Raw genomic sequence first — 22,421 nt, forward strand, 5'->3', positions numbered from 1 at the left:
CCCCCCCCCCCCCAATAGTGTGAGCTTTTCCTGCCCCCGGGGGCAGTCAATGTTGATCTCACTGACTTTTAGACCCTGGAGTGTCACTGAGCTGGACTTTTGCAGAACGGGAGATAAAGGCTTGGACTCAGCTGAAGGAAGGACTGCCTGACTCCAGAGAGGAGGCTTCTAAAGCTCAGCCAGCTCGGCAAGAATTGTCCATCTTTAGGATGGCAAAGGTGGTTTAATTTCTCATGTCTAGGCCGAGTAGAAGGAAAATTAAGATTTGTCACTTTGCAAAATACAATAAACATTTGGAGCGTTCTTTATTTACAAAATTACAACAAAATTTTAAAAATATGTGAATTTTTTACTTCATTAGAGTCTTTCAAATATCAGCCTTTTCTTATATGAAAGAAAAACATAATTTAAATGTCTTCAGAGCCTCCCAAAGTAAACTTAAGAGATACCATATAACGTGCATTTTAGGTCAGACTACCTTAAACATATCTTCCAAATTCATAAAATCCATATAACATTTTTGCCAATGTAAAACAAACATGTAGGTATAGAGATGTAGACTTCATTGTATTTATATATGTAGTTTTAGATGAATTCTTCATATAGTGGATGAGTCCACATTTTCATATTTAACTACTGCATTATCATGTGTATAGAAGTGTTTTAAAAACTCATTATTTGGTGCTTGAAATGTTTTTAATTATGTTTGTTATTATGAATACAACTGTTCTCAATAGCTTTGTACAAGTTACTTCTGTTTGCAGTAGAGGTATTTAATTGGGACCTTTTTTCCCCAAATGAAATTTTGGATATAGGAGGGAGAAGCAATTTAAAACCCTATTTTATGTATTTACAGATTTCATGCTGAAAAGTATAACTATTATCTCATAGGCTTGCCAATATTTTTAAAAATGTCCATCTATTGGGCCGGCCCGGTGGCGCACTGGATAGTGCGGCGCTCCCGCCCGAGGGTTCGGATCCCACATACAGACCGGTTCCCGCTCACTGGCTGAGCAAGGCGCGGGAGCAACGCCGAGGTTTGCAATCCCGTTGCCGGACACGGAAAAAAAAAGACAAAAGACAAAAAAAAAAAAAAAAAAAAAATGTCCATCTATCTATTTAGTAATTTAATAGAAATAGAAATAGAAGTAGAAATAGTAATTTAATAGAAATCTGTTGTCCTCTTTCATTTATATAATTATTTTTGAAGATGTGAAGTTATTGAATTTCCTTCACCTATATAGTAAAATATGGAATATTTAAAAGTGTTTATTTGTTCTTAGACATTTTAGATTTCCATCTTTTTAATAATTAATATCTTAAGCAGAGTAATACAATAGATAGTTCAAAAAGTCAAAGTGCTATATTTATGTTGCACTTGTCGATGCCCTCAGATCCCCAAGTGCTGCTCCCTAGAAGTGACCACTTTCAATTCCCCTTGTTTCTTCTGCTACGTGTGACCAAATAATGCATTCATATAATGCTTATATCTGTATTTCCAAGTAAAACACTTGTGTCAGGCCTATCTGTTATTTCCTGATATTCCCAGTTTAAACGTCATCTACTGACTTCCTGATGTGGAAGATGCAGGCTTTGTTCCCTCACACAGTCCTCAGGTTCTCAATTCCCTCCTACCCATCTTCCTTATATTATTATATCACATAACAGGGTATCATAATGAAATACGGGATATGGACCCATTTATGGTGACTGTTTTTTTAAATTTACATTTTATTTTCTTGGGAAGGGAGATTACACTCACTTCCCTACTGACCTGACCTATGTCTAATCTCTGGCCTTTCTTATCTCATCTTCCTCTTCCCACCTTCCTCCAGGTTGGTCTGTCCCTCTCTACCAGTGTCATGAATTCCAGGCATGTCCTGCCCTGGGTCACCCCTTTGCTGAGCAGTAACAACTGCCTTTACTTATAGACCCAAATTTGCGTTCCACATAGTTTTAGCTTGAGAATTTTAAAATGATGATGATGATATTTTAATAATAAATAGCAAACATTGGTAAAGAGATCCTCAGCATACCAGTCTAGAGAGGCTTTTCCATTGGGCAGACCTGGGTTCAAATCCCAACTCCTCCATTTTGGGGCTATGTGAACTTTGGTGATTTCTTAGCTCATTTGCTTTACAGCTCTAATATCAATTGCAGTAGGGTGGGGGGAGAGGGTGGGGAACTATCTCAAAGCTTAGTTCTTAAAGCAAGTCCTCTCACCCCACATGCTTGATTTTGTGGGTAAGGAATTCAGGAGGAGCTTGTCTGGGTGGTTCCCCTCTGGTCCATGGCATCAGATGGAGCAGCTGTTGCTAGAGGATCCACTTCCAAGATGGCTTCTTTAGTTATCTGCCTGGTGCTGCTTCTTAGCCTGTTGCCACAGATGCAGACTTTGCTCTCTCATGCTGCCTTTGAAGTTTTCCCAGGTGGCTCAGGCTCTCACAGCATAATGACTCAAAGTAGCCAGACACTTTACATGGCTTCTGACACATCCCAGAGTAATTGTTCAAAGAGCAAGCTCCCAGCGCAAGCATGCCAAGACATCTAGGTAGAACCCACAGGCTGCTACTGACCCAGCTTCAGAATTCCCAGATATCTCTTTGCCACCACTGTCTATTGGTTAGGCAAGTCACTAGGGCCAGCCCAGCTATGGGGAGAGAGGAGAAGGAATAGATGCCATCTCTCATAAGGAATGGTGGGGGTGCACATAATGGTGCCCGTCTCGGAGCCAAGTGCCCACACTTAGCTACCCGGCCTTAAAATAGGGATAATAATTATAACATCTCTTTTATAGGCCTGGTGTTAGGATTAAGTAAGATAGTATATATACTGCTTAATACAGAGTAAGCACTGAATAGATATCAGCCATATAGTTAATAAGCATATTATATGCCTAGAAAGCATTTTTGTGACATTTGAGAAAACTGTACTAGCTTATGTCTTAGTTTTCTATATATTTTATGTATATTCTTTTTTTGTGTATATTTCAAAAATCTCAAACATAATCATGTTGCAAAATTTTGAAAAATAGAGTAAAATTTACTCTTAATTCTACCATTACTGCTATTATTTTGTTATATTTATTTTTCCTATTTTTATTTTACATTGCTATAATTATAGTGTATGGGCAATGTTCTATCTTACTTTTTCTTCTTTCATTATATTATACATTTTCCCCTATGCTGTGATAATAGTTTTCATAGTCATCATTTTTAATATTCTTATAAGAGCACATTGAATATATATGGTAGAGTTTGCTTAACCATTTTTTAAAACTGAGCATGTGGGTTTTTCTTCTCTTTCTACATGTGCCAATTCATTTTATATCATGTAGTTGTGTTTGCTGTAATTTAATATCCAGCCTTAATAGTGATCACCTGGTGGTCTGAAGGAATTTGACCTCGGCTCAGCCTTTGTCAATTCCTTTTTCTTCAATTGCCTGATTATCTTTGAAGTTGTGCTATCTTTAGTTTTCACCTGAGCCACTAACCTCCCTGATGAGTGATCTACTCCAAGTACCAATTTATCCCGTTTCTTTGTCTTCTCTTATTTTTCTTTTCTCCCTCCCTCTCTTTCACCGTCCATCTGTTTCTTTCTTCTGCAGGCATCTAGTGACCTCCTATCTTATGCCAAGGAGTCTTTTTGTTCATGATAAATAAAGTAATGAAAAAGACAGTTTCCCGGTCCAAGAAGCTTAAATTCAAATAGGGTAAGACAAGTCATAAACACTAGAACAATCAGCTATGACAAATGCTGTACAGAGAATTAAAACCGGGTAATGTGTGTTAGAGAGTGTCTGCTTGTCACAGAAGGAATCAAAGGAAAGGCAGTGTCTACCAGGTTTCTTTACTGTAAAGTTTCTATATTTCACTTCTTAATTAATAAGTAATTTGTTGGGGGATTCCTTGACATTATATAAATATCCTGTTCCTCATCATACTTTTATGCACTAGTTTAACATTTGTTAACAACTTTCTAATTCCATCATCCTTTCTATATTTATTACATTCTACTTTAAGGAAGAACATTGTCTTCTGCCCCACTTATTTATTTATTCATTATTCCTTATATCAGTATGGACTCATGGATTCTTGTTTTATTCAATGGGCTATATTACTACCATTACTTAGTTCGATGATCAAATTGTCCTGGTTTGGCCAGAGGAGTCCTTTCAGGTAGGCCCTTGTGCTTTGACATGTTCTTATCCTCTGAATACTTCCTTGCTTTGTGGTACATCAGAATGATTCAGGCTCCTCTTTTATTTTCCTACTTTTTTCTATTCTTGCCTTCTTCCTTACTTCCTATATTCTCAAAGTTGGTAGATGGTTTAGGATATTATTGCCATGTCCCATGCAAAAGGTTATAAGAACATGAACTGGGGTGTTGGTAATGGGGTTATAGTAGACAGGAAATATGTGAGAAGAATTTAGGAGTTAAGTTCTGCAGGGCTTGGCTGATAACATGAAGAGATTAAAAGAGTAATGTAGGTTAGCTTTCAAGTTCATGACTTGACCCTTGGTGTCAAATTCAAATTCACATCTGACACCAAAATGGTGATGGCATTAATAGAATTTAGACATAAAGAGGACAGAGAAGCTGTTGTGGATGGGAAAATGAGAGGGAATATGGAGAATTTTGCTTTGAACATGTTGAATGTTATATGTCTTCCAGGCATTTGGAAATAGGAGTCTGATATTCAGTTGGAAGGCCAGATATGGAGTTATCATTTGGGAGTCATCAGAATCTGGGGTTAGTTAAACCAATGACATAACTGCTACCATCAAGAAGACAGTAAGAAGAGAGAATATTGGGTCGAGGGTGGAACTCTTAGTTACATCACTATTGGAAGGATGGAGAAGTCCATTAAAGAGATCACGTGGTACAGACTACACTGTGAGGACAAGAAGGAGAGAGTAGAATCAGTGTCGCAGTGTCACCAAGACAGTTGGGAGTTTTAGGAGAGAGTCCATGGTCAATCACGCCATATGCAGAAGATCGTTGTAGTGATGTAATGGGTTGAAGAAGGTCTGTTAGACTTGCCAATATGAAGGTCCTTGCTTACCTTCATGGGGGGAAATTTTGTACAATGTTTGGGGTAGAAGTCAGGAGAAATGGGTTGAACTATGAATAGGGACTGAGAAAGAGGAACGAATGGATATAGATTTAGGGTAGCATATAATGTGTGATGGATATTGTCTACTTCAGGGTCCTGCCTTGCTTCTTGATGCCTTTGCACAGTAAATTTTCTTTTCCCGGAATGCCTATCTTTTTCTCCCTTCTCTATGTTAGACATAAGCTTGAGGTCAGGAATCATGGATTTTTTTTTTAATCACTGTATCCTGAAGACCTAGCTCAGTAACTTGTACACAGCAGGCAGCCAACAACTCCTGGATGGCTGGGTGAATGGATGGACAGATATAGAATGAGGACCTACATCTGGAAGCACTAAGGTAGAGCTAACTTCTTTGGAGGAAACTGGCTTGGGATCTGACTAGGTAAGGGGACAATGTGGAATTCTGGACAAGGTGGCATCAGGTGCTAGAATCAAGAAATCCAGGGAGAACACTTTCATTTAATGAAGCTGGTTCCATCGTATAGCCTTCAGAAATGAGGAAAACCTTACCAAAGTTGACACAGTTGCAGAACTATGAACAAATCTAAATCAAGTTCATGTCGGCACTGTTAATCTAAGATCCCAGGAACCAAAGTTTGCTCTAAGTTATATAGCTTCAAAACGATGATAGAAAAGCAGCACACAATGAGGAAGTGTAAGGAGGGCAGGATGTGTAGAAGCTTGAAGCAATTAGTGCAGAGTAAGGTAGAGCTGGGTTGTCAGCTGGGGATGGCATTCTAAATATTGAAGGCTGTGAAATCTGCCATGTAAATCCCACAAGCATGAGTCAGTCACAGGGAGAGACAGCTTTATACTGAACCAAACCCACAGAGGCTGCCATATAAACCAGGTCAACTCTTTCTTATCTCACAGTAAGAAACTGAAAACTCCTTAAGAAAACTCATTAAGAAACTGGATCATAGGACAGCCATGCTTTTTTTCTTTTCCATAGGTGCATTGTCCAAGAAGCCATGTGATGATCAGAGGAGTGTACATTGTGCTGCTCTAATCATAGCTCGTATTTACTGCAGCTCTCTAGGCAGCAGGCACTACGCTAAGCACTTTACATGAGTCATCTTGGGTTATCTTCACAACTCCTGCACTGGGCAGCAGTACTATTAGAGTCTGAGGAGATGAGGAGGCAGAGGCTTGTAACCTATCCAAGGTCACATTAGCAAGGATGAGCTAGAGGTAGGACTTGAACTCATATCTGTCTAATTCCAAAGTCTGGACTCCTTACCATCAAGTTCCCATGAAATGTGAGTGAGGGGAGTTAATTCAAATTCAAATTCGATTCAAATTTCTATAGCATGTGTTTATCTCTATAATGAAGGTGGATGGGTCAGACTTACTATAAACCTCTGCTTCTGTGGCTCGCCCTTTTCCTATTATTCCTCTGGGCATCAAAGCCTCTTATTCTTCACCTTTGCTGATACCTTCAGTTCAGTTCTTAGTGGTCTTGGAGCCATTCTCTTACTTCTAGCTGACTTTGCAAATATTGCTTCTGGTGCATTGGTTTTATGAAATGCCTTTCCTTTTGGGAAAACTTCCCACCATCACCTGCCATGGTGAAATGTGTCCTAACTACTTGGTAAAACTCTCAGGAGGACAGATCCCAGATGCCCTTTCTAGTGAAAGTTCTGTTCTGATGCAGCACCCACCCTAATGGCAGCTTACACTTGGCTTTTTTCGTGCCAGATAGTGACCAGCATCAAATGTTAGCCAGCCCAGGCCTTGCAAGTGCAAGCAGGGAAAGTGATTTCCTCCAGCTGGGGGGATTAAGGGGTTGAAATCAAGGAAGAGGCAGATAGAAAAGTGAGCTATTACTAAGCCTTTGCATTGACATTTCTGAAAAGACACTTCTTGGGAAGGAATGCAATTGATCAGCAAATTTGAAATATTGCAACTATTACTACATTCTGTGCAATTATACTTTATCACCATTGTGACTTTTGGTTTTATATGCTGTTTTCTTTTTATTTTTCTCAAAAGGATGTGAAGGGCTGACAAAACTTGACTTGACTGTAAATTTCATTGGAGAGCTGAGCAGCATTCAATCCCTGAGGCACAACATCCACCTAAAGGAGCTCTTCCTCATGGGGAACCCCTGCACTGACTTTGATGGCTACAGGCAGTTCGTGGTGGCAACTCTTGAACAATTGAAGGTATGCTTATTTTAATGATGCAAAAAAACACACACAGAAAAAGAAAAGTGAGCAACTTTAATAATTCCTGGTTTATTCACAGCATTTTCAGAGAATATGTTGCTTCAGAGAATGAAATATTCCAGAGAATCAAAACTAATTCTTCGACTTATTATATCTTTAACATTGTTTTCGTAAATTTTTGAAAAATAGATTGCACGTTTTTCTCTTTTCTCATTCAAAACATACAGAACTTAATTTAACTATTTCTTGATGAATTCAAGTCACCATTATAAAGGCCATTCATTCATCATTACTAATAATAATTCATCATAACTAGTAGCAAACTGAAACTAGGGTCTTAGAGGTAGCAACAGCTATGTACCTGTGTATCACATAGTCTTAAACTACTGTGCCTTTATAATTATTATTTTTTATCATTGCAGTTTCTTAACTCATTCTCTATGGCAGGGGTTCTCAAACTTCGTGTACTTGGAGGGCTTTTAAAAACACAGATTGCTGTGCCCCACTCCAGAGTTTTTCTGGGTCAGGTCTGACAAAACTCTCAGATGATGCCAATACTACTGGGCTCCCCAATCTAATAATTTTAGAACCTAGGAAAAAATAGAATTTCTAGATAAATTATATAATTTATACTTAAAACTTATGATGTACAATTATAAATTTATACAATTATACAGTTATACAGCTGAGAATATTGAAGCAGTAATGTTAATTTTCATGAAATCCCAAGAGTCTCCAGCCTGCTCGTGGCTCCATGCTGCTGCAGAGAGAACGCGTGGGTACATTGGCTTTGTAACAGGCATTTTCTCAGTTCTCAGAGGACATTCATTTCTTAGACTTCTGTGTTCCTTGTGGTCGAAAGATTGCTGACTGCTGGATTAATGGAACATGTTTCTTCTAATGTAAATTTCTTAGATTAAGAAAATGGGTGACAAGGTAATTGAATCTGGAAGAAATGATAAATTTTCTTGAACATATCCCAAACTGATCATCATTGTACAATGACTTTCTAGAAAATGAACTAAGAACCAGAATATCATAGAAATATGTCCTGTAGTGTAACGCCGTGAGCCACTTCCCTGGAAAGGTTCAGAGGCCAGAAGGCCTTGTGATTGCCACAGCTGAGCCTGTGTCAGTGCTAGAGCACGAGAGCTGTCACACAGGTGCCGGAAGCATGGGCAGGTGTTGTGCCAGGTGCTTTACGCAAGTATCTTGGATCCTCCCACACCCTTGCTGGGCAATAGTTAGGTGAATTCAGAGATGAGGGATCCAGGGCTCAAAGAACTGATGATGTGCCTTGGTTAAGCTGGCACACCTGGCAAGTGGCACAGGTGGGGTTTGAACCTATGTGTATCTAACCCTGAAGCCACCACCATTCACACTGTACTCTCACTCAGTGCTTCTCTCTGGGTTAATGTACAAGCTTTGGACTAAGTCTTTCCTTTCAGAAAGACTGATCCAAATCAGCTGCTACATAGACCACAGCCTCTTTTTGGAAAATAGTATTCATAACTGTGTTGCTAGTATTTAAAAATAAGTTGATAAACTTTAGAATCTTAATTACCATTTCATTGAAAACTTGTGATCTGCTTGAAAGGAATCGTGTTAATAGATGTATAATTTTTCAAGGCTGCTGTAACAAAGTACCACAAACTGAGTGTCTTAAATAACACAACTTATTAGCTCATTGTTCTGGAGGCCAGATGTTCAGGAGGAAGGTCGGAAGGGTTGCTTCCTCCTGTGTGCTGTGGGGAGAACGTGTTCCATGGCTCTCCTAGCCTCTGGTGGTTTGTGGCAATCTTTGGCATTCTTGGACCTGTAGATGCATCAACCTGACCTCTGCCTTCATCTCATGTGGTGCCACTGTCTCTGGCATTCTTTTATAACAACACCAGCCATTTTGGATTGGGGCCCACCTGACTCTAGTATGATTTCATCTTAGCAAATTCTATCTGTGATGACCTTATTTCCAAATAAGGTCACATTTTGAGATACTGGGGAGTAGGACTTCCACATCTTTTTTGTGGTTAACTCATCCTAACAGAGTTGTCATTTCTTTTAGACAGCCACGTAGAGGAGGTGTGAGGAGCTTCAACCCTATCCAGTATTCTCTTCCTGACGTCTGAGCCGCTCTCTGTAGTAAGCAGGCACTGATGCAGAGGGAAGATTTGTTAGCAGACAGACCAGGGCTTTACTCATGTTTCCTCTACCTGTGAACTGCATGCCTCAGTTTACTCATTTACAGTGGGGTAACGATTTCTGCCTTGAAGGAGTTCTGTGAGGCCTTCAGTAATCTTAGTTTCACTTTCTCTTCTTTGCTGCAGTGCATGCACAATTATTATCAATAAATGTGGACACTCTGCCTCTGTGTTGCAGAATCCTGAGTGAAGCTCGACTTACAAAGTAATCTCTTTTCATCAGCCTTCTAAACTCACATGTGATTTTGGCTTGCAGGAAATTTGGGTCAATTGTGAAGACCGCCTAGCAGAAGTCGTCAAATATATTGAGGTTGTTGGAATAGGTGCTGGAGCACAGTCTCAAAATTGTCATTAGTTCTCATTAGGAGGCCTTTGCCTCCTGTCTGTAAAGTGACAAAGAGTTCATTTGTCATAGTTGTTTACAAACAGTAGCTCTAGTTAAATCATCGTTTACTTAAATCAAGTATAAAGACAGATATAAATAAAATAAATAAATAAATGCACTTCAAACACAGGTTAGAGAATATCACATGCTTCCCAATGTTTATCAAAATCTCAATTGAAAGAAATTATATTTATCCAGAATTTTCCAAATTGTTATAGTAATATATATTTATATATAACATATTCATATTAATAACATATTTATATAAGTAATACTATATAAAATACATTGTGTATATATTTTATATAAATATGCTTATATTGATATTTATATATTGTATTTACTACAGATTTATATAGATTCATATAATAAATAAATTGCATTCAGAATTTTCCAAATTGATTAGATCCTAATCCTAGGTTAAACTAGGTTGATTTTAAGTATGTAGACCACAATTATTTATCACCTTAAAGAATAGGTTTATTGAATTGGATTTTATCATTATGGCCTCATCTTTCACTGAAGGATGCTAGTAGAAACAGACTTATGAAGCCTATTACTGGACAGACATATTTCTACAGAAACAATGTATGACATCTTTCAAGATCTTCATTATGAAACTGTACTTTTGAAATGTATTTTAGAGTTAAGTATTAGAGGAAAGCTAGAAACTCATATATTTTTTCATTAAAGACCATGAAAATTGTGCAATTAATCATGTTTTTCCTTTTTGCTTTGGCTGCTGAGCTCAGAACTAAATATGCAGCACATCTAAAGCAGCCATGAGTTCTTATGACCAAAACATATTTGAAATTATTTTTTCCAAACCTCCACATTATAATTTTGATTTTTAATTTAACTGATCCTGTTAGTTTTTTAATTTATATTTCACTAAATCTTTATGTGTGTTGTTTTCCTTTTGTATTAGTTTCCTATTGCTGCTGTAACAAGTTAACACAAACCTATTGGCTTAAAGCCATACAAATTTATTATTTTATAGTTCTGGAGGTCAGAAGTCTGAAATGGTTTAGCTGGGCTAAAATCAAGGTGTTGGTGCTATTCCTTCTGGAGGCTCTAGGACAGAATCCCTTTCCTTGTCTTTTCAGCTTCTAGAGGGCACCTGCATTTCTGGGCTAGTGGCCCCGTTCTCCATCTTCAAAGCCAGCAGTGTAGAATCTTCACATCTCTTCTTAACTCTGACCCTGACACTTCTTCCTTCCTCTTTTACTTGTAAGTGCCTCTATGATCCTTATAAGAATCACCCTGATCATGAAAGATCTTTAACCTAATCATCTCTGCAAAGTCTCTTTTGCCATGTAAGGTAACATTCATGAGATTAGAACATGAACATTATTGAGGAACTATTATCTGCCTACCACACCTTTCAAATACCTCACCTCTTTTTGTAGAATGAGACTGGGAAAATAAATAGATATCTTTAAACGGGCCGCTTTGACACTTCACATTTCAGTTAGTGTTTTTATATTAATATTTTAAAAAATACCAGATGTAATCAGTGACTATAACAATTAATAGTGTACTCTGTGTGTCTTGTCAGGAGTAGAACATGGGCTCATTTGTATTAGAGCTCAGTTACGTGTAATATTCAAGGCCCTTTTTTGTACAGAGCATTTGGGAGGTGTCATTGTTATACTTTGGAGCTGTGATTTGGCCTAAATGTTTAAATTCTTGGTATAGTGAGCACTTATAAAATTAATATAAAATATTTTGAGAGCTTATCATTAATTATCAGTTTTAACAGAAGGCTTACTTACTATTATCAGTAAAGATACTTGTAAACCGTGCTAGTTCTATGACATAAACATTGGTTTAGGACTGGCGGCTTAGCTCACTCAGAGTGTGGTGGTTAGTGAGGTGTTGATAACACCAAGGTCAAGGGTTCAGATCCCTGCACTAGCCAGCTGCCAAAAAAAAAACAAATACAAAAAAAAATCATTTATTTTGACCAATGTTTCCGATATTTCCCATTAATGACTTTGTTTTAATTCTCTGTCACTATGGTACATTATTATTTCTACATTTAAAATATTCTAATCAAAATCAACCTGTGTCTAGTTCACATTGCTACTTTTGAATAATTGTACTGTTTGTTTTTTATTTAAGTGGTTGGATGGTAAAGAAATAGAGCGTTCGGAAAGGATTCAGGCCTTGCAGAACTACCCAGTAATTGAGCAACAAATCAGGGAGCAGGAAAAAGCCTACTGCCTCAAACGAGCCAAAGACAAAGAAGAGGCTCAGAGGAAACTCCAAGAAGAACATGAAAATGAAGGCGAGGAGAGGAGAAATAACCCAGGCTTTGACGGACGCTGGTACACAGACATCAGTGCTACTCTGTATGTAAATTGTTAGTTTACTTCCTAGCTAATGTGTGTGAAAAACAGGAAACTGTGTTCTCTTCCCAAGGTGTTCACAGTATCACTTACATGCAAAAAGATTAATTTGAAGAATAAAATATGACGTTAATTTTGGGGGAAAAATACGAATATCCCAATGTTTCTGACAATTCTACAAGGCGTTCTTCCCTTGGAAAAAAGTAATGCCTTTCCAAACTAGCAACTTTAATTTGCATCCAAAATTATCCTCAGAGAAATCTCTGTAAAAGATGTACAGAAGAGATGGATACACAGGTGTACTTTGATTTATAAAATCAGAATATTTTAGAAAAGTTAAATGCAATTCACATTATTATAAATTGAATAATTCTGATTGCATCATAAAAACATTCTATTTTGTGAATTACATAATGAATACATTTTAATGTGATTAATAACCTTCTAATTGATCTTTTTTACAAATCTAAATTTTCATGCTTGTTTACTTTATGTGAGTCACAATTATAGTCAGTTGATTTGATTCCATATAGTGAAAGCTTTAAATATTTAGATAACAGGATATCTTCAAATTGAGAAATTATTATAAAATCCTTCAGACATACATACATGTTTAAAAAGTTTAAATAGGCATCTGTAGTTTGACCACTAAGATTTAATAAATGACAGTACTTTGTATGTTTACTTTAGATCTTTTTTTACATAGGAAATAAAATATTATCGAGAGAGTAAAAGCTCCTTAAGTACCTCTCTTCCATCCCACTCCTCCCTTCATCACCAGTGATATCCACCACCCTGAAGCTGATACATATTTGGCATATGTTGATCTCATCCATATTTTTAATACTTTTACTACATAATTATGCCTTCTTAAACAAGAGTAGTTTGTGTTGTGTTTAGCATGAATGATATCTTTCAACAGCTTTGCTTTTCATTCAACATTTTGTTTTTGAGATTCATGCATATGAATACATGTAAAATTCATTCATTTATTTTAACTATGGAATAACATTCCATTGAATGAATAAATTACAGTTTATCCCAGAGGTGATATTCAGAATATTTAACAGCCAGTGATTCTTTGACCTTGACCAATCAGAATGTGCACCAGCCCTAACAACCTGCGGGGCCCTACCTGTGGGTGCCAGCTGATCAGCCCTGGTGCAGCCGTCTCTCTTTGGATGGTTATTTATTTTGTTTTCCCTATTTCATTTTCTTAAACAATGTCTATTTGTGCAGGTATTTAGGTCTCCCTACGATATTTAGCAGTGATATTGATACATCATCAATTACGACATCTTTTCACCTTTAAAGTATTGCCAAATTGTTTTCTAAAGTACTTGTATTAACTTATACTCATATAGCAACAATATACAAGGGTATTTTTAAAAGTTCATGGGAAAACTGAATTTGAAGAAAATGAGAATCCTTCCATGAACTTTTTAAAGACCCATCTAGAAGAATTTCCTCTTTTTGCCAATACAAGATAATATGTTTAAAAATGATGACCAATCAAGTTTGTTGTTAAATATCTCCTAATATTTATTTAATTTGTGATTCTTTTTTTTTTTTTTCTCCTTTTTGTCTTTTTTCATGACCGGTAACAGGATCGCAACCCTCAGTGTCGCGCCCGTACCGTGCTCAACCAGGGAGCAGACCGGTCTCTATATGGGATCCGAACCCTTGGTGGGAGCGCTGCCGTGCTCCCAAGCACTGCACTCTACCGAGTGCACCACCGGGCCGGCTCTTAATTTGTGATTCTATAATAACTAGTGAGTTTGAATATTTTAAAATATCTTCTTATATGAATATTGGCTATTCAGATTTTCTCTGTTCAGGTCTTCTGCTTATTTTAAATATGTTGTAAGTTCTTTTCTTGTTGATTTGTAGTTCTTTTATATTCTGGATCCAAATTCTTTGGTGGTTATATGCTTTGCAAATATTTTCTTCCAGTCTTTGACTTGTCTTTAATTATAAGTGCTTCTGTTTTATAGAATTCAAAAATATTAATGTAGTTAAACTTAGTTTTGTACTCTGTTTATGAAATTTTTCATTATCCCGGTGTCATATCTGTCTATCTGAAATTAACCTTTGTCTATGGTGTAGGGTAGGGTATTAATTGTTTTTGATAAGGGTAGCTGATTGTATCTGCCCCTTTTATTAAGGTGCTATTCTTTTCCCACTGATCTGAAATGTCACCCTTACCATATACCTTCTAATTATGTATTCATGGGTTTCTTTCTGGGTTCCCTAGACTGTTCCAGGGAGCACCTTTACCTGGTTTTAATTTTTATAGATTTACAGTAAATCTTAATATTTGGTAGGAGATATTCTAATTTTAAAAATTATCTTGGCTATTCTCAGTTCTTTACTCTTCAGTAAGAATTTTAGAATCCACTAATAAAATTTTCTAAAGATCCCTAGCGGAATTTTGATTGAAACTTAATTTAATTTATATGTTAATTAGGGGAAAGTCGACATCTTCATGACATTGATTCATTCCTTGCTTGAACTTTGGAATAGCTTTGTCTATTGATTTGGATCTTCCTCTGAGTCCTTCAATAAGCTTTTTAATTTTCCCTATAAAGATCTTACAACATCTTTTATTAGATTTATTCCATATTTATTTATTTATTTATTTATAATTAAACGTAATTGAGTGTACATATTGATAAGGTACAGAGTTGAATATCAATACCTGTATACAATGCATGATGATCAAATCAGGATAATTAGCATATTCATCATTACAAAATGTAACCATTTCTTTGTGTTGAGGATGTTCGATCTCTCTTCTGGCCATTTGATAGCATGCAGTTAAGTTAATGTTAATTATAGCTGCCTAATTTTGCTAACATTTAATTTATAATAGTCAAACTTACATTCATGAGTTTATACGGTAGTATTTTTTTTTCTCATTGTATTTTTCCTGGTGTTTTGCATTAAGTTTACAATAGGCACATTAAATGTATTTGAAATCATTTGCTATTTTTGGTTTATAAAAGTTCATAAAAGTTTAAAATAATCTATTTCTTGTATTTTAATAGAAGCTTACAGTTGGGTTTCTTGCAGGTACCTACTTGCTTCCCCTACTTGCTGAAGGACTGGCTGGTCCTTCAGCTGTCACTGCTATTACCCCATTGAGCCTATGTGAACAGAAACCCAGATATTCTGGAAGAGAGTCATTGAGATAGTGAATCAGTGACTTAATTCGGGAGGAGTAGAGTGCTACTCCCCTTTCAAGGCTGTAAGAAGAAATACCACAGAGATTGGGGGCTATTAAGAAGGGGAGGTGAACATCTCACCTCTTGATTAGGTAGAGCCTGCTTCCAACCTGGAAAACTGAAAAGATGGGAAGTGGCTTGGAGCAGCGTGGAGCAGAAGAATCAGGAAAGGGGGCATTAATGGAAAAAGCTTATAGTTCAAGTACTTTGCATGGCAACGATTTGTGAATATCCCATAGGCCAAGTACGTATGGTGGAAGAGCTAGGCTTAAGCTGTCTTGAAGGGATACAACCCAGGAGGAGGTGGCAGTGAGAGAGTGGGGTGGATGATTGGTGGCAGAAGCTGAGGAATTGTCAAAAAAGGACAAGTATATTGACCACGTTGAATGGGAACAATGCACTTTGAGGGGTCTTACAATGTCTCCAAGAACGACCAAGGTGTGCACAAGAAAAGAAAGCCAGTATCTGGGCATCAGCCCCAGACAGGGTAGCAACAGCCAGGGTACAACAGCAGCAGCCATATAAGAGATGTTTACCTTCTTCTCCCCATCTACTCAGAATTCTGAAGTCAGGGGGAGCCTGAAGAGGCCCAGGGAGATGTGCAAGGAACAGATTAACCAATGATGGGTAGGAGTAGACGGTGTACCTCTCCCTGTGCACAGCCCAATCTTGAGCTGGGTGAGGAGAGAGAGTAAGTTTTATTTAAACTGTTGACCTTTTAATAAGGAGAGTGTTAGCTGAGATGAGACTGTTCTCTAAAGTAACCATAGGGTGCTTATGGGTGGGAAGAGAGTTCCAAGGGAGCAGGTTTAAAGGCAGTGGTTGAAGAGAAAGTTTTTTGTTCATATCCTAATGAGCTCAGTCTATTTCATCAACACAGCTACATATATTTATATGCATTTTGCCTTTGGAGACATGTTATTTAGCTGATATTTCTGTCTAAAGTAACCATAGGGTGCTTATGGGTGGGAAGAGAGTTCCAAGGGAGCAGGTTTAAAGGAAGTGGTTGAAGAGAAAGTTTTTTGTTCATATCCTAATGAGCTCAGTCTATTTCATCAACGCAGCTACATATATTTATATGCATTTTGCCTTTGGAGACATATGTTATTTAGCTGATATTTCTAACAGTTTTTAAGTGCAGTTATTTTTGTGAGTTTTCATTATTATTTTAGATCACAAAAGGTAAAAGTGAACCAATTAATCACTTTCTGGGAAGAAACATCATCTAAATGAGAATAGAACCAACTATATCAGTAGCAATTAGCTACAATAATATGGAATATTATAGATCCACTTCATAAATTGTTTTATCAGTACCATTAGGAAATATAACTGTATGGCAAAGCATTTATTTTCAGTACTTTATATTACTTTGTTTATTAAAATATCTAGTTATATTTTATAATATGTAAAGAATCTAAGCAGAATTTTGCTCTTTGTTCTATTTATACTACTTAAAATTCATGTTCTAGTGTTTTTGGTCCATCCCTTCGAAAGAACAACTTATTTGAAGATCAACTAAATTTGAAGCCTTTTGTGTCACCTCATTTCAGTAAGACAACACCACCAAAATCTAATATTTACTGAGTACTTACTATTTGCTATACTTGGTCCTAAAGGCTTTATGTAATTTTTTAAATGTCATTCTAGGGAGAGGTGAAAGGAGAGAGACTATACTCAATGTTTATGACTATGCATAATGTTTAAATGATGTCATTTTGTCTCCACTAGTGTAGAATCTGCTGAAAGTAGTGTTGTGGAAAGTAGGGTTGTCCCCAGCGACTGACACTCAGAAGATGTTCAATGAATATTTCTTGAATCCCTGTGGAAAGAATGTTGAATATCTTACATAATACCCATTTTATGACATATAAAGACATCACTTAATTCTCTGACAGTCCACAAAACATGAACAGAAGCGAGAACAGAGAACTGTTACTGTATAAACATAATCAGAAGTTATCCCATGAAAAATAAAGTAGGCAGAGGCCATACCATGGAAGGTCTCGTATGTCCTGCAAGAGAAATTTGGAGATAGAGAATCATTAATGAACCTGGAAATGATAGGATCAAATTTGCCTGCTAGTAAGGTCCTCCTGGGAGCAGCGTGGAGGGTGGAACTGATGGTTCAAGACTGGAGGTGGGGTGATTGGTAAGGCCCGGTGGTCCCCATGCTTGTCTGATCAGCAGAACCTCCTGCAAAATACTGTAAAACACAGACTTACAGGCCCTACCCCAGACCTAATGAGTAGATTCTCTGATGAGAGCCCAGAACTGTGTACTTTTATAAAGCTCCCCAGGTGATTCATATCAACCATATCTGAGAACCCTTGACTCTGATTATTGCAATACCCCTGGTGGAACAGGATGAGGGCCTGCCCCAGTGCTATGGCAGTAACTTCCTCCAACATCAGAGACAGTTTGTCATTCAAGGGTAAGAAGGTAACATAAGAAAAGCGTATGAGATATTTAAGGAGCAGCATTAAGGATGAAACGCATACGTCTGTTCCTGGTCTTTATGTACTCTGTGTCTGTTTGTTTTCCCCAGCCCATCTTTAGAAAGCAAACACCACTTCCAGGCACCAGAAATACAAGAGGAGCACAACAAAAATAAAATAGATGAAAGTGAAGATGACCTGGAATTCTGGAATAAGCCCTGTTTGTTTACTCCTGAATCTAGACTGGAAACTCTTAGACATATGGAAAAACAGCGGAAAGACCAAGAAAAATTAAGGTATTCCTATTTTCATCATTGAGAGTGAAGGCAACACTCTTGTATGGGCTGTATTTTCATGATTGCACATTATTTTCTTTATTATCTGTGTTAAACCTTTGCTACCGATCACACACAGATTTTATTTTTTCTATGTACAGCTTTTTGTCGTGTTGTGTTGGCTAACATTCATTCATATCAAAGGACCTTCTTTCTAATATCACAAATTATGATATTTTAGGTACAGTTTTGTTTGTTGGTATGTCGTTAGCTTTTGAACTACTTTAAATATATCTCCTAATAGTATGAGTTAGATTAGAAATACCAGTTATCACAATATAAAGAAAAAAGTAATCTCGTGGTATGAATGAGCTCCTTTGAGTCTTTTCTGTTAATTTGCAAAATGAAGAATTAGAAATTAGTTTCATTAGGAACTTATCTTCCTAATTCAACTCTCTTGGACATTTAACAGTATGCTTTCACTTTTGCATGGTTTAGATATATTTTTTGATTTATTAGAAGCTAGGATGCTTAAGCTATGATTTTCAGAATCACTTTTTCAAAGACAGGCTCCATGTTATTTCATTTCATGTCATTGCTAAGACTAGCATGTAAAATGTATTACTTGTTGGAATACTTCTAGTTCATGAGCTTGAGAATGTGATCAACTATCTGTGTAATAACAGAAATCTGGATAGCAATGTCACCAGTGAAACAATATCTCTCCCTGAGGTTATCAACTAAAAGCAAGAAACTAAAAAGGTAGAAAAACTATTTGAAATCTCTGCTGCTTTCATAAAATTTTCTTCATTAATTAGAAAGATAGAGAGGTACAACAATCAAGAATCAAATTTTATCTAAAATATTTATTTGTGAAACATGGTGATTTGTACACTGAGAAACCACCCATTTCTGTGATTATTTCTGAATAACATCAGAAACTGTATTCATATCTTGACTCTGCTCTCTGTATGATGTTAGCAAGTACTTCTCATCTGCTTCCTCATCTGTTAAACAGGGATTATGATACCTGCCTTACCTATCCCACTGTATTGTTAAGAAAATCAGAAAATAAATACATGTAAAATTGCTTTGCAGGGCCGGCCCAGTGGCGCACTGCTACAGTGCGCCGCTTGAGAGCACGGCAGCGCTCCCGCTGAGGGTTCGGATCCCACATACAGACCGGTTCCCGCTCACTGGCTGAGCGAGGTGCGGGTGCAACACTGAGGGCTGCGATCCCTTTGCTGGTCCCGGTCCGGTACAGGCGCGACACTGAGGGTTGCGATCCGTTGCCAGACACGAAAAAAGACAAAAAGGAAAAAAAAAAAATTGCTTTGCAGACTCAAGAGCCCTTTGAGATGGAGGCTCTACGTGTTTATGGAATATGTAACATTTCTAACATACATACCCATACACAGACATATATATATACACACATGTTATATGTTATATTTATATATACATGTGGGTGTATACCATCATGTGTTGCTTAATGACTGGGATATGTTCTGAGAAATGGGTTGTTAGGTGATTCCACCATGTGCTAGCACCATAGCGTGTGCTTATGCAAACCTAGATGGTATAGCCTTTGGCTCCTAGGCTGCAAACCTGTATGGCATGTTACTATGCTGTAAGCAGTTGTGACATGATGGTATTTGTGTATCTAAACATAGAAAAAGTACAGTAAAAATACAACAGTTGTGACATGATGGTATTTGTGTATCTAAACATAGAAAAAGTACAGAAAAAATACAGTATAAAAGATAAAAAATGGAACACCTGTATAGTGCACTTACCATGCATGGAGCTTGCAGGCCTGGAAGCTGCTTTGGGTGAGTCAGTGAGGGGTGAGTGAGTGTGAAGGCCTCAGACATTACTGAGCACTGCTATAGACTTTATAGACTTATAGACTGTAAAGACTATAAATATAGTCTTTTAAATTTATAAAAAATAATTGCGCTAAGATGTTATGATGGCTATGACATCACTAGGTGGTAAGAATTTTTCAGCTCCATTGTATTCTTATGGAGCTATTGTTGGTCTTTAACCAAAATGCCCTTATGCAGTGCATGACTGTATATATAAATAATATGGAATCTATACTGTATTGAGCCTGAAATCAAGAGGTTTTTTCCCTCCTTGACACCTAAAAAAATAAGGCCTCATTGGGTGGATGTCTGAGTCACTCTGTTTATTGTGCTGAAGTCTGCTCGACCCAGTGGGTCCCTGAGATGTTTGCCTCTTTTGTTGTACAGTCGTTTCATTAACTGGGAGAAAGCAGGGACAAGAGCAATCCTTTGATCCTAGCTCTGTGTTTCTCTACACTGCAAAGGGTGAAACCACTTACTTCCGGATGCGCCTCAANTCTGTGATTATTTCTGAATAACATCAGAAACTGTATTCATATCTTGACTCTGCTCTCTGTACGATGTTAGCAAGTACTTCTCATCTGCTTCCTCATCTGTTAAACAGGGATTATGATACCTGCCTTACCTATTCCACTGTATTGTTAAGAAAATCAGATAATAAATACATGTAAAATTGCTTTGCAGACTCAAGAGCCCTTTGAGATGGAGGCTCTACGTGTTTATGGAATATGTAACATTTCTAACATATATACCCATACACAGACATATATATATACACACATGTTATATGTTATATTTATATATACATGTGGGTGTATACCATCATGTGTTGCTTAATGACTGGGATATGTTCTGAGAAATGGGTTGTTAGGTGATTCCACCATGTGCTAGCACCATAGCGTGTGCTTATGCAAACCTAGATGGTATAGCTTTTGGCTCCTAGGCTGCAAACCTGTATGGCATGTTACTATGCTGTAAGCAGTTGTGACATGATGGTATTTGTGTATCTAAACATAGAAAAAGTACAGAAAAAATACAGTATAAAAGATAAAAAATGGAACACCTGTATAGTGCACTTACCATGCATGGAGCTTGCAGGCCTGGAAGCTGCTTTGGGTGAGTCAGTGAGGGGTGAGTGAGTGTGAAGGCCTCAGACATTACTGAGCACTGCTGTAGACTTTATAGACTTATAGAGTGTAAAGACTATAAATATAGTCTTTTAAATTTATAAAAAATAATTGCGCTAAGATGTTATGATGGCTATGACGTCACTAGGTGGTAAGAATTTTTCAGCTCCATTGTATTCTTATGGAGCTACTGTTGGTCTTTAACCAAAATGCCCTTATGCAGTGCATGACTGTATATATAAATAATATGGAATCTATACTGTATTGAGCCTGAAATCAAGAGGTTTTTTCCCTCCTTGACACCTAAAAAAAATAAGGCCGCATTGGGTGGATGTCTAAGTCACTCTGTTTATTGTGCTGCAGTCTGCTCGACCCAGTGGGTCCCTGAGATGTTTGCCTCTTTTGTTGTACAGTCGTTTCATTAACTGGGAGAAAGCAGGGACAAGAGCAATCCTTTGATCCTAGCTCTGTGTTTCTCTACACTGCAAAGGGTGAAACCACTTACTTCCGGATGCGCCTCAATTGTCCTGGGTCATTGAAACATTATAAACTGGAGGCCCAATTTAACATGCAGAAGAATGTGAATGATATTTTTAAATAAAATTAATTGATGCAAAATCTATATTAAAAGTACAATAGATATTTAAGGAAAAGAATTGTCTACAATTCCATCATCTAAGCAAATTAGAACATCTGATTTTCTAGATCTTGTCCATATATACCTGTTTAGGTTTGCATATACTTTTAGTAATATTTTAAATAAAATTTTCATATTGCATTTTTATTTCATGTTATTCCATGTATCTTCGCCTCTTGGCTCCCTTTCTTTTCCTCCAATCTTGCCGTTCAATGTAATGAGTGTTAACAGGCTTGGGTCAATCTCATCACACGTTTTTTTTACCCTCTGCAATTGTATAAATCATCTCTGCAAATGTAGCATTTGGGTTCTTTTTTTTAAAAACAAAAATGGACATGTATTTGTTCTTACTAAATACATCATTATCACTTTTCTAGATCAGTAGGTAGAGAGCAAACACATTTTAAATAGCTGCAAAATATTTCAGAGCATGAATATACCATAATTGATCCAGTCATTTCTCCATTGATGAACGTTCCAAGGTTTGACACCTATAAATAATACTGTGAGAATTATCCATTTACATAGATCCTTATGTACTGGTATTTTTATTTCTATAGGATATATTCTGCTTGGTATTTTAAAAATTGTAATTTTAAGTAAAGCAGAAGCTCTATACACAAATGGAGAATTG

General features: G+C 37.1%; 1 protein-coding gene across 1 annotated transcript in view; it reads left to right on the top strand.

Annotated features, from left to right (window-relative positions):
• The window catches only part of LRRC6 (leucine rich repeat containing 6), a gene marked incomplete at its 3' end in the record, with an annotated part of 52,285 nt that overhangs the window by 24,787 nt on the left and 5,077 nt on the right, over nucleotides 1-22,421 (top strand). The window contains exons 4-6 of the mRNA XM_008570299.1: nucleotides 7,109-7,281; nucleotides 11,992-12,221; nucleotides 17,991-18,176. Of these exons, the coding sequence (XP_008568521.1) occupies nucleotides 7,109-7,281; nucleotides 11,992-12,221; nucleotides 17,991-18,176 (589 nt within the window). The remainder of the gene's footprint in view (nucleotides 1-7,108; nucleotides 7,282-11,991; nucleotides 12,222-17,990; nucleotides 18,177-22,421) is intronic.

The sequence above is a fragment of the Galeopterus variegatus genome, unplaced genomic scaffold, assembly GCF_000696425.1.
Source record: "Galeopterus variegatus unplaced genomic scaffold, G_variegatus-3.0.2 Scaffold589, whole genome shotgun sequence".
NCBI classification, from domain to species: Eukaryota; Metazoa; Chordata; class Mammalia; order Dermoptera; family Cynocephalidae; genus Galeopterus; species Galeopterus variegatus.